Genomic DNA, 12,599 nt, shown 5'->3' with positions numbered 1-12,599 from the left:
CACCACAGAAAATTGATTTTTCACCATTGGTGATTGACAAGCATGCTTTTGCAAACTTTGTTCTCTTGCCATCCTTTGTATCCTTTGGTTGAAGGTTCTTCCTAATGCCCATCTCTTTCAGTTCATAACGAGCATTTGCATGATCCTTTGTCTTGCCAGAAATATCCAAAAGAGTTCCAATTACATTATCCACTATATTTTTCTCTATATGCATTACGTCAAGGTTATGGCGTAACGAGTTGTCCACTATATTTTTTCCAAGGGCCATCATTTGCTCTCTTTCGCTTCTTCCCAAACACATTGTTAAAATTCTGTAAGCTATTAAGCACATCAGTTCCCTTTAACAAAGGTGGAGGAGGCCTAAATTTTATTTTTCCATTGAAAGACCTTTTATTAGATCTCCACGGATGATCCATAGGTAGAAAAACACGATGATCCATATAACACATATTTCGACTATGTTTAAGATAACGAGAATTAGTGCCATAATTACAACAAGGGCAAGCCAACTTTTTCTTTATACTCCAATCGGATAACATATCATATGCAGGAAAGTCACTGATTGTCCATAAAAGAGCTGCTCGCATTTGAAAGGTTTGATCTCTTGAAGCATCATATGTTTCAACCCCGGACTCCCACGACACATTTAACTCTTCTATTAATGGTTGTAAATAAATGTCAATGTCATTTTCATGTGATCATGGCCCAGGTATAAGCAAAGAAAGCATACAGTATTCTGGTTTCATGCACATCCAAGGAGGCAAATTATACACCATTAAAATAACTGGCCATGTGCTATGAGATATGCTCATGGTCCGAAATGGATTGAACCCATCACTTGCTAGCCAAGTCTCAAATTGCGAGAATCCCTTGCAAATTCTGAATGCAAGCTATCAAAGTCTTTCCATGCTTGCCCATCAACAGGATGCCTTAACTTTCCAACTTTAGAACGCTCCTCGTCATGCCACCTCAATGTATATGTTATCTTTGAGCACATAAATAGCCTTTTGAGTCTAGTAATTAATAGAAAGTGTCTCAAAATTTTCGCTGGAACGCGATAACCTTTTTTGGAAGCCTCAAGCTCGCTATCTACTTCATCACTATCTACTTCAGGATATTTAATATATCGAGAAGCTCCACAAACATGACAATATTCATCATCCTTATGGTCATTCCTAAATAGCATGCAATCATTGGGACATGCATCAATCTTTTCATAATCAAGACCGAGATCCTTTACCATAGATTTGGCTTTATTGTAGGATATAGGAATGTTCAACTCAGGCATCGCCTCTTTTAATAGCTCTAAAAGAGAAGTGAAAGACGCATTGCTCCATCCATGTAGACACTTCAACAAATATAGACGGATTGTGAAAGATAATCTAGAGAATCCTTTACAACCAGGATATAGTTCTTGGCTTGCCTCGTCAACTAAGTTATAGAATTTATTGGCATCTTCATTTGGACCTTCATACACTCCTCCAGCATGTGCAACATCTCTAAATTGATCATTCAATAACCCATCAATATCATCGTATGAGTAAATATTATCATCCATGTCACAATTAACATTTATCAAAATTTTCCATTCCCCATGATTAATCCATCTTGTATAACCTTGAACAAATCCATAGCATATTAGATGATCATACACTACATTCCTTTGAGTCCATCGAATATTACAACACTTTGTACATGGGCATTGAATTTCTTCGCCTTGAGGATCTCCATAAGAGTAAGCAAAATCTAAGAAAGATTGAACACCCTCGACATACTCTTTGCTATACCTTGGTAAATCCATCCATTCCTTGGATGGAACATTTGAATTCCTAAAAATTAAATTTATTAGATCTTCAAATATATAATCATTTAAGCATTGACTATATTGTAAAACTAAATCCTAAACGTCAAGAATAAATCTGTAAAATCATGTGTTGTAAAACAATAAGACTTTCTTACCTAGTCATGACACTTAAGCTAAGCCAAATCCAACTTCAAGTCTACCACAAATCTTCCCGAGCGTGACTTATCTTCTAGGATAAAAAAGTAAAATTAGTAGGATCCACAAAACAAAGACAGAAAGTAATAAAATTCTAAACCAAGTTTTTCATGAAGATAATATAATAATTCTGCTCACCAAAAAGTGTTATGTGCAAATTGGCAAGTATAGTGACACCTAAAAGGTATTTTGTTCGTACAAATATTAAATAATTAAAAGAAGTTAAGATATAAAAATCAAACTAGCTATTTCTGATTTCTTCAACTCAAAAAAAGAAACTCCAAAACTAGTCATATTTTGAAATTACTAAAAGGTAATTTTGATACCCAAAAATTAAACAAAATAATTACTTTGTTTCAACATAAGAATATGAAATTAGAAGAAAAAAAGTTAAATACTTGAATACAAACAAAGACTACAAATTTACCCAGAAATTATACAACAACAACAAACCCAGTGTAATCCCACAAGTGGGGTCTGAGGAGGGTAGTATGTACACAAACGTTACCCCTACCTTCAAGAAGGCTGAGAGGTTGTTTCCGAAAGACCCTCGGCTTAGGAAAGATAAAAGGAAGGGCTACTCAAAGAAGAAAACGATCTTAAAATCCAACCTACCCCTCCTGAAGAAAATATCCATAATGTTCCACTATACTTAAATCAGTTGCACAAGAACAAACATTAAGCCCAGGAAAGCCCTTCCAGTTTTTAATTTCTCCAACTTTCATCAAGTTTGCAACTTTCCACCACTTCACCATAGTTGCCAATACCTTTACATAACTTGCCTACACGTTTAAAACCTATTGACGACTTTTTCCCCTGATATGGTAAACCCAGACCCACCCCCTCCAAAATCGCCCTACAAGTGGCCCTTTCCCACATTGCTCCCCTGGTAACCCAGCCCCCAAATTTATGATTCGAGCTAAAGGGTCCTTACCACTAGGATATCCCTCCCTTGTCATTCCAAAACTTATTCCTATAACATCTTTAAAAAAAATAATTGACCTAATAGCATACTTGTTCATACCAGCAATTGGCTCAGAACTTCTTCACTTCTTGTTTAACCTAACTAACTATCACGACCCAAAATTCCACCACAGGTATCGTGATGGCACCTAGTCTCTAAGATTAGGTAAGCCGTTTTCAATTGCATTTTGATGATATTTATTTTTTTGAAACTAAGTAATAAAAACTAACAATGGAATAAATATGAATATACAACCTCCCAAGACTGGTAGCACTGAGTCACGAACTCTAACTGAATACATGGAATGATCACGAGGACCGAATATACAATACTGTTTGATTACAAATTAACAGTACAATAAAATGAAAAGACTCCAAGGGACTGCGATGACCAAGCAGCTCTACCTTGAATCCTTACGATCCCGCTTTAACTCTACTCAAGTCCGATATCTTCAATACCTGGCTCTGTACAAAAATGTACAGAAGTGTAGTATGAGTACACCACGGTCGGTACCCAGTAAGTATCAAGACTAATCTCAGTGGAGTATAGACGAGGTACAGTCAAGAAACTCACTAGTCTAATAACATGTGCAATATATATTATACAAAATAATAGGAAACAAATAATAATAAGGGAAGGATAAAACAACCAGTGATATGCACAACAGATAACAACAGTAGCATTAATATCACTCAATAATTAATAAGCACAACTACACCCAATTAAATCAAGTCCTTCAAATAACTGTCTTTCACATATAATTCTTCCAGATAACTCTCTTTCAAATATAATTTTTCTCAAATAATTATTTTTCAAATATAATTCTTTCAATAAATATTTTCAAATATAATTTTCTCAAATAAATATCTTTCAAATACAATTCTTTCATATAATTCTTTTTGAATAAAAATCCTTTCAAATAAATATTTTAAATATAATTCTTTCAATTAAAAAGTCACCACGTGACACCTCATTTCATAATCATAAAAATACGGGTCTCAGCCCATTTTAATATTTTCACGGCACCTCGTGCCCATAGTTTAATCATCATATTTTTCCGGCACCTCGTGCCCTCATTTCATATCACAACTGCACGGACAATTCACGTGCCAATTAATATTATCATTTCATCACAGCACCTCGTGCCCACATTTCATTTTATAATCTGCCTGGCAATAGCCACAGGCTCTCAATTTCAACATAAATCAGGTTGTTATCAATTTACCAACAACAAGACAAATGGCACAAAGTATAAAAATAAACACAAGAAAATCCCAACATCACATGAAAATCATCAACACCACAACCCCACATCATCACATATCGTCCCTGACAATAGCCACCCTTATCGCTCCTATTGCCGCCCTTATCGCTCCTATAGCCACCCTTATCGCTCCGCCCAGACAATATCAATAGCCACCCTTATCGCTCCTATTGCCACCCTTATCTCTCCTATTGCCACCCTTATCGCTCCTATTGCCACCCTCATTGCTCCTATAGCCACCCTTATCGCTCCGCCCAGACAATATTCCAACAAACACAACGACAGTGAAATGCCACCCTTATACCCACATAATATCAACAGTGAAATGCCACCCTTATATCCTCAAAATAACAACAGTGAAATGCCACCCTTATATCCTCAAAATAACAACTCACAAAACACAATAATTTATACGGGAAATTATCACGACAACATAACAAAATCAATTCATATCACAATTTGCCCAATGGCCACAACCAAATTCCAAAGATGCAACCAAATCAATAAATTTCACAACAAATAGCCGAAGGCTCAACGCAATGTGTATAACACCACAAAAACAATCAACAGAGATAGAAATTATTCAGTATAAATCAAAGCCTTCATTAATCCAAATTTAGATAATTATATTAACGCTTCTTCTTAAACTTGCTAAATTAATTATTTGCATAGGGAAAATTCAAAATGAAATTAAATTCCCAGAATTATCAAACCAACAAACTCACGGAATTACATAAATATTAAAATAACAATCACATCAAATTGTTATATAAAAACAAGTTCAACCAACAAGGATTTAGGCATGGCAAATATATGATTAAATAAATGCCAATAATTATCCAATTTACTACACAATATGCCTAAGACTTAAACCCAATATATTTTGCACATACAAGCCCGAGTACGTACTCGTCACCTCGCATACACGATTTTTCACATTTCACAAATGGCACATAAGACTCGATGCCTAAGGGGTAATTCCCCCCCTCGCCTCCCCGAGTTTAGGCAAGGCACTTATCTTTTTGAAGTTATGCCAATATTTCAAAATAGCCTTCTTGCTTGAATTAACCTCCGGACAGCTCAAATCTATCCAAATTAATTGTACAACTTCATTAAAATTTATCGAAAATAATTTCGAATAATAATACGTTGACATAAAATTTTATTCCAAAAAGTCAGCAAAAGTCAACGCAGGACCCGCCTCTCAGAACCCGACATAATTTTCATAAAATCTGAACACCCATTTCGATACGAGTTCAACCATACCAATTTTATCTAATTCCAATAACAAATCGACCTCCAAATCTTAAATTTAAACCAAGAGGGTTTTCTAAATTTTTCAACCTAATTCACTAATTTAGTGATAAAAACAATAATAGATTCATGTAATTTAACAAAAATCAAGTTAGGAATTCTTACCCCCAATGTTTTCCTTGAAAAACTCTCGAACAATCACCTCACCCGAGCTTCCTTGGTCCAAAAATGAAAGAATGACATAAATTTCTACTTTATTCTGCTTCTCAGGGGTTTTGTAATGACCCGACTTATCGCTTTAAGAATTTACGTCCCGTTTAGTGACTTAAGGTCTCAAGAAGCTTCTCAATATGTATTATGACCCGCCGGTGTGGTCGAGTTTGATTTACTAAAGATTCAGAATTAAATAAAAAGAACAATCCTTAATTTGAAGCTTAAATGGAAAGAGATGACCGGAGAGTTGACTTCTGAGCAAACGACTCCGGAATGAAATTTTGATGATGTCAATAGCTCCGTATGGTGATTTTAGACTTAGGAGCGTGTCCGGAAAATTATTTGGAGGTTCGTAGTGGAATTATGCTTGAAATGCCGAAAATTAAATTTTTGAAAAGTTTGACTGGGGGATTGACTTTTTGATATCGAGGTCGGAATCCGATTCTAGAAATTTGAATAGGTCCGTTATGTCATTTATGACTTGTGTGCAAAATTTGAAGTCATTCCAGATTGATTTGATGTGTTTCGGCATAAGTTATAGAATTTAAAAATTCAAAGTTCATGGATTTTTGATTTGAAGTGCGATTAATCGTTTTGATATTGTTCAATACGATTTGAGACCTCGAGCAAGTTCGTAATGTGTTATGGGACTGGTTGGTATGATTGGTTGAGGTCCCGCGGGCCTCGGGTGTGTTTCGGGGTGGTTTCGGATCATTTGGAACTGTTTTGGAACTGATGATTCTGGTGTCTGGTTTCCTTCTTCGCGAACGCGAAGAAAGTCCCGCGTTCACGACGAAAATTTTTTGGGGGTGCTGGATTTGAACTTCGCGAACGCGAAGGAGTGGACGCGAATGCAAATGCGAGGCGAGGTCTGGTCAAGCTTACGCGAACGCGACGCAGTGGTCGCGAACGCGAAGAAGGAAGGGGAGCCGGGACCTTGAGCCATTAACTCTTCGCGAACGCGAAGCATGGACTACGAACGTAAAGAAGGAGGGCAGTTGGCTACCGCGAATGCGAGAGCTCGAACGCGAACGTGATGTTGTGCATGGTCAGGGCTTCACGAACGCGACGCTGGTCACGCGAACGCGATGAAGAAAAACGTGGGCAGTGAGTTTAAGTTCAGAAAATGGGACTTCGTCCCATTTTCTATTTTTGACGGATTGGAGCTCGGGATGAGGCGATTTTGGGGAGATTTTCATAGGAAACAACGTGGTAAGTGTTCTTGACTCAATTTTTGTTAAATTACCCGAATCCATGGTTGTTTTTAACATTTAATCGGTGAATTAACTTGAGAAAAATAGTGAAAACCCTCTTGATTCAATTTAAGATGTGGAGGTCGAGTTGTTATCGGAATTGAATGAAATTGATATGATTGAACTCGTATCGGAATGGGCGTTCATATTTTGTAACTTTTGTCGGGTTCCGAGATGTGGGCCCCATGGGTGACTTTTGGGTTAAATTTTGGAATTTTGTAGAAATATTGTATTTTCATATAGAATTTATTCATACAATTTGTATTGATTGAATCTAATTAATTACGACTAGATTCGAGCCGATCGGAGTTGGAAAATCGAGGAAAGGGCATACTACTTGACTGATTGAGCGCAGTTTGAGGTAAGTATCTTGCCTAACTTTGTTGTGGGGGGGGGGGGGGGGGATTTTCCCCTTAGTATTTGAGTCATCTATGCTGATTGTAGTCTGTTTACGTGAGGTGGCGAGTGTGTGCTCATACTTATTTGTGGAAAGTTAGCCTTTTAGGGTTCTTATGTTCTTATATTCACCGTGTAAGAGGTTGTTCTTGATACGCTTAAATTCTAATTTGCTATTTTCACCTTTACATGCTTTGATTAGAGATAATTGCTTTAGGATTCACTCTTACTGCCTATTTGACCCTTATTCGACGTAACCAAAGATTTTACCTCTTCTATCGCCGTGCTATATTTTTCATAACTGCTTATCTTTAATTGAAATCATTATTTTCTCATCCTATAATTGTTTAGTCTTAATTGGAGTTATTATTATCTCCCGTTGCTTATCCTTACTTGAATTGTTGAATATTCCTCGTAATTGTTGGCTTCTTATCGTTGACTTGAATATTGTGGAATCGTTGCTATATTTTGTTTTGTTTTCCCTTGTTAAGTTGTTCTCCTTGTGCCTAGCATTCTTCACTGTGGTTATTCCTTGTGAATGAGTTCTACCGTTCTTGTGATTTAAGTTCTTGAGATAATTTGCTCGTCGTACCTTGCATCTTTGTCATTGTTGCTTTTGCACTTATTGTGGTGATATACGAGGTTTCTGTCGTGTTATAGTTGTTATCTCTGTTGTTTGCACTGCATATTTAAATTGGGACTACGGACGTATTTCGGGAGATCCCCCTGTCTTGCATATTTACTTTGGGACTACGGACGTATTCCGGGAGATCCCCCTGTCTTGCATATTTACTTTGGGACTACGGACGAATTTCGGGAGATCCCCCAGCACTGCATATTTAAATTGGGACTACGGACGTATTTTGGGAGATCCCCATATCTTGCATATTTAATTCGGGACTACGGGACGGTATCCCGGTAGATTCCCCTGTGGTTATATCTGTGTTCGGAGCTGCTAATCTTCCATGCTTAAGTGTCACAAGGTGACTTATACTCGAAAGATATTACTGGAAAAGTTTATATTTGAAAAGTTTTTATCTTGAAAGAACGATATTTGAAAGATATTTATTTGAAGGAAGAATATTTCAAAATAATAATAATTATTATTATTATTATTCTTATTGGAAAGGATTATATTCTAAAGACCTCAATTTAAAAACTTACGGGTGAAAGTTTACACTTGAAGGATTTGACTAAATTATTGGGGTTTGTTGGCTGAATCCTGATGTGAAAACTATTACAGTTGCTGAGTTACTACTTGCCTTGACTGTATTGTGATTTTCAGATTTGGGTTGTGCTTTCGTTCATTCTTCTGTGTCTTATTCTGGTGTTACGTTGTAACTTGTTGTCTTTCCTTCCTAATTGCAGTTGTTATATCGTTAGCCATATCGTGGGTCCTCAGATAGATGTCATGTTCTGTCATCCCTATACTTATACTTGTTCAGTTTATTAGACCAGTAGGTGTCTTGACTAGTCCTCGTCACTACTTCATCGAGATTAGTCTTGATACTTACTGGGCACCGCTGTGGTGTGCTCATGCTACTCTTCTACACATTTTTGTGCAGATCCAAGTATCGATCGCTAGTAGCTGTGCGGATCCTTGCTGAGGAGACTCAAGGTAAACCTTCCATTGCGTTCGCAGGCTTCGGAGTCACCTTCCTATTTTGTATTTACACTATTTTTTACTTACGTCCGAACAGTTGTATTTAGAAGTGATAGCAAACTCTGTAGAGCTTATGACTCGTACTACCGGTTTTAGAAATTGTAAGAGATTTCTATTTAACTTGTTAGATGTTATTTAAATAATGTTGTTTCAATTAATGTTAGGCTTACCTAGTCCCTAAGACTAGGTGCCATCACGATACCAAATGGAGGGAAAACTGGGTCGTGACAAGTTGGTATCAGAGCTCTAGGTTCATAGGTGCTACAAGTCATAAGCGAGTTTAGTAGAGTCTTGTGGATCGGTACGGAGACATCTGTACTTATCTTCGAGAGGCTATAGAACTATTAGGATAATCTCACTTCTTTCATTCCATCGTGCGAGTTCATTGATCTCGAAGTTTGAACTTTTATCATTCCATTCTCTCATAGATGGTAAGGACAAGAGCTGCAGTTGCTGATAACATTATCCCGGAGCGGATGTCGCTAGAGGCAGAGGCAGAGGCCGATGAGGAGCACGTGCTATAGCCAGAGTAACTCCAGAGCAGCAGGTTCATATTGGTCAGGTTCCGGGTATAGTACCAGTATAACCCGTTATTCCGGTTCAGCCTGAGGTTAGGCCAGAGGCATCAGAAAAAAGAACAAAAGAGGCTTGAGAGGTTTAAGAAGTATAACCCACCTACTTTCAGTGGCACAGTTTCATAGGATGCCCAAGGATTTCTAGAAAAGTGTCACCATATTTTGCGCACCATGGGTATTGTGGAAGTGAGCGGAGTTGCCGTTACTACATTTTAACTGTCAGGCGCAGCGTATCGGTGGTGGCAAATCTATGAAAAAGGTAGACCAGTCGATGCAACACCACCAACTTAGCTCAATTTTCGGAAATGTTCTTGAACGAGTTTGTTCCCCAAACTCTCCGAGATGCATGACGCACAGAGTTTGAACGGTTGCGTCAGGACACTATGGCAGTGTCAGAATATGCTATCAGGTTCAGTGAGTTAGCCCATCATGCACCTATCTTAGTTCCTACAATCAGAGAACGGGTTCGCAGATTCATTAAGGGGCTCGATTATGATATTAAAATATGCATGGATCGAGAGTTGCAAACTGATACTCCATTTCGACAAATAGTGGAGATTGCAAGGAAAATTGAGGGTGTTTTAGATAAGGAAAGGGAGTCTAAGGAGGCCAAAAGATTTCAATAATCTGGAGGGTTCAGTGGATTTTACTCTTCAGCTAGAACCCATTATAGCGGAAGCTCGAGCAGTCGGTCAGCTCAGTCCGCACATCAGATTACTCGGAGTGCTCCAGTTTACAGCGCACCACCGGCACGAGAATTCTATAATGATCATTTTAGTTATCCGGCATAGGCTCAGTACGAGCATCCACGGCCTCATAGGGGTTGTTATCAGTGTAATTGTACCACACGCATCAAGAGGAATGTCCCAGCTTTGGAAGAGACGGATTTCATCAGAATATTTAGGCTATAAGCCTTATTCCGGTTAATACTCCATGTGCACAGTCAGCTAGAGGTGGAGGACAGGCAGGTAGTGGGCACCTAAGAAGTGGAGACCCGACCCGTTGATATAATTGCTATGATTTGGCTGAGGCAAATACACCAGATGGTGACGTTACAGGTACGATCCTGATTTTTATCATAAAAGGATATTTTTCTTAATTTGATTCGGTTCTGAATATTGAGGTGAGTCCTCCTATTATGCTCCACTTATGGGTGAGCTTCGTAAATTTGTGACCCACTTATATGTTTATCCCTGTTGGGAGATTTAAAGATGTGAACCCGTGTCTGTCATTATATTTTTGTTACACAATCCCAAAAGTAATTTTTGTTATTCATTACAGTGGGTTCAATGTGTTTCGAAATAATTGATTCCAATTTTTATGAATTATATGTCCTACCGGTAGGGGAATTCATTATGTGTTGTGAAAACTGTTTATGAAATATATTGAAAAGAAGAAAGAAAGCAAAAATTTAAATTTCAGTTGGCACAGTGTGCAAAATACTTGTGATTCGGAGTGAAGGACAAGATCCTCGCATTTTTACATGATGTGAACTATTTAAATCGGGCTTCAAGCCACGGTGGAAGTTATATAAGGACGAGGTCCTTGTGGTGAAATATTTATGAGTTTAAAATTTTTCCTTTGTGAAAAATTAATTTGTACAATAATATTAATAGAGAGTCATGCCTGTTAGGCTTTTCTGATAATTCTTGTATATTTTCTGTGCATATTCAACCATTTTCGTGCTGTAAATATTGAGTTTTAGCCTATGAGATGAGTGCCCAGGTGGCGTTAAATGTGACTCAGTAATCCGAGTAAGTAATCATGAGGTCTTCATAACTCACATTCTGTTGTCAGTATTGTGAAAATTCGAAATGAGGTGGATGATGCTGAAATTTATTTATGAACAGCTTTTAAGACCAGAGATGTGGTGATGAGTGTACATATGATGTGCATCATGCCTGGATTATCATTATGATAATGCAGTGCTTGTAATGCGGAGATTAGTGTTATTGATATATACATTGTGGTGCTTTGTTGGGTTGTGGATGTGTTGTTAAGAGTTGTTTGGTGTTACTCTGGCGGGTGGATAGGCCCAATTACAGGGGAGACTCTGCCAAAATTTATGAAAAATTTGGAGTTAGTAAAATTTGAAGGATTGAGAATTGCAAAAGAAGAGATAAATATGCTATGTGTTTGAGGGCGAATGATCCTAAGCGGGGAATAATGTAGCACCCCAAAGAAAGTTTTGAATTACTTCAACACTATCGAGAAAATTGATGTGTGCATAGGCACTAGTTGCTATAGGAAATTGAGACTAATAATGTGCGTTGTAGTGAGAAATCAGGCCTTTTGAAAATATTAGAGCGTAAGAAAATGGCCTTAAAGTTTTTAAGTATGGATAAAATAAATAATCTCAAATGAGATGATGTTGTCACGCTTATCTCAAATGCGGTAGCGTGGAATCAACCGTGAGTATATGTGTAAAAGTAAAAATCATCAATTTGATAATCTTAGAATAATTCTTAGAACGTTTGAGGACGAATGTTTGTTTAAGAGGTAGAGAATGTAACGACCCGACTTGTCGCTTTAAGAATTTACGCCCCGTTTAGTGACTTAAGGTCTCAAGCAGCTTTGCAATATGTATTATGACCCGCTGGTGTGGTCGAGTTTGATTTATTAAAGATTCAGAATTAAATTAAAAGAATAATCCTTAATTTGAAGCTTAAATGAAAAATTAAGAATGGCAATAGCTCTGTATGGTGATTCTGGACTTAGAAGCGTGTCCAAAAAATTATTTGGAGGTCTGTAGTGGAATTAAGCTTGAAATGCCAAAAATTGAATTTTTGGAAAGTTTGACCGGGGGGTTGACTTTTTGATATCGAGGTCGGAATCCGATTCTGGAAATTTGAATAGGTCTGTTATGTCATTTATAACTTGTGTGCAAAATTTAAAGTCATTCCGGATTGATTTGATGTGTTTCGGCATAAGTTATAGAATTTGAAAGTTTAAAGTTCATGAATTTTTTATTTGAAGTGCGATTCATTGTTTTGATGTTGTTCGATGCAATTTGAGACC

General features: G+C 37.4%; 1 protein-coding gene across 1 annotated transcript; it reads right to left on the bottom strand.

Annotated features, from left to right (window-relative positions):
- Window positions 1-257: 257 nt before the first annotated feature.
- On the bottom strand, window positions 258-2,330 carry LOC104101825 (uncharacterized). Its single transcript, XM_009609349.4, has 2 exons — window positions 1,960-2,330; window positions 258-1,829 (listed from the first exon to the last, which is right to left on the bottom strand). The coding sequence occupies exons 1-2, from the start codon at window positions 1,965-1,967 to the stop codon at window positions 842-844; spliced, it is 996 nt and encodes a 331-aa protein (XP_009607644.1). The 5' UTR covers window positions 1,968-2,330; the 3' UTR covers window positions 258-841.
- Between the last annotated feature and the right edge of the window lie 10,269 nt (window positions 2,331-12,599).

The sequence above is a fragment of the Nicotiana tomentosiformis genome, chromosome 4 (assembly GCF_000390325.3).
Source record: "Nicotiana tomentosiformis chromosome 4, ASM39032v3, whole genome shotgun sequence".
NCBI lineage: Eukaryota > Viridiplantae > Streptophyta > Magnoliopsida > Solanales > Solanaceae > Nicotiana > Nicotiana tomentosiformis.
This window is presented reverse-complemented; position numbering and strand designations above follow the sequence as displayed.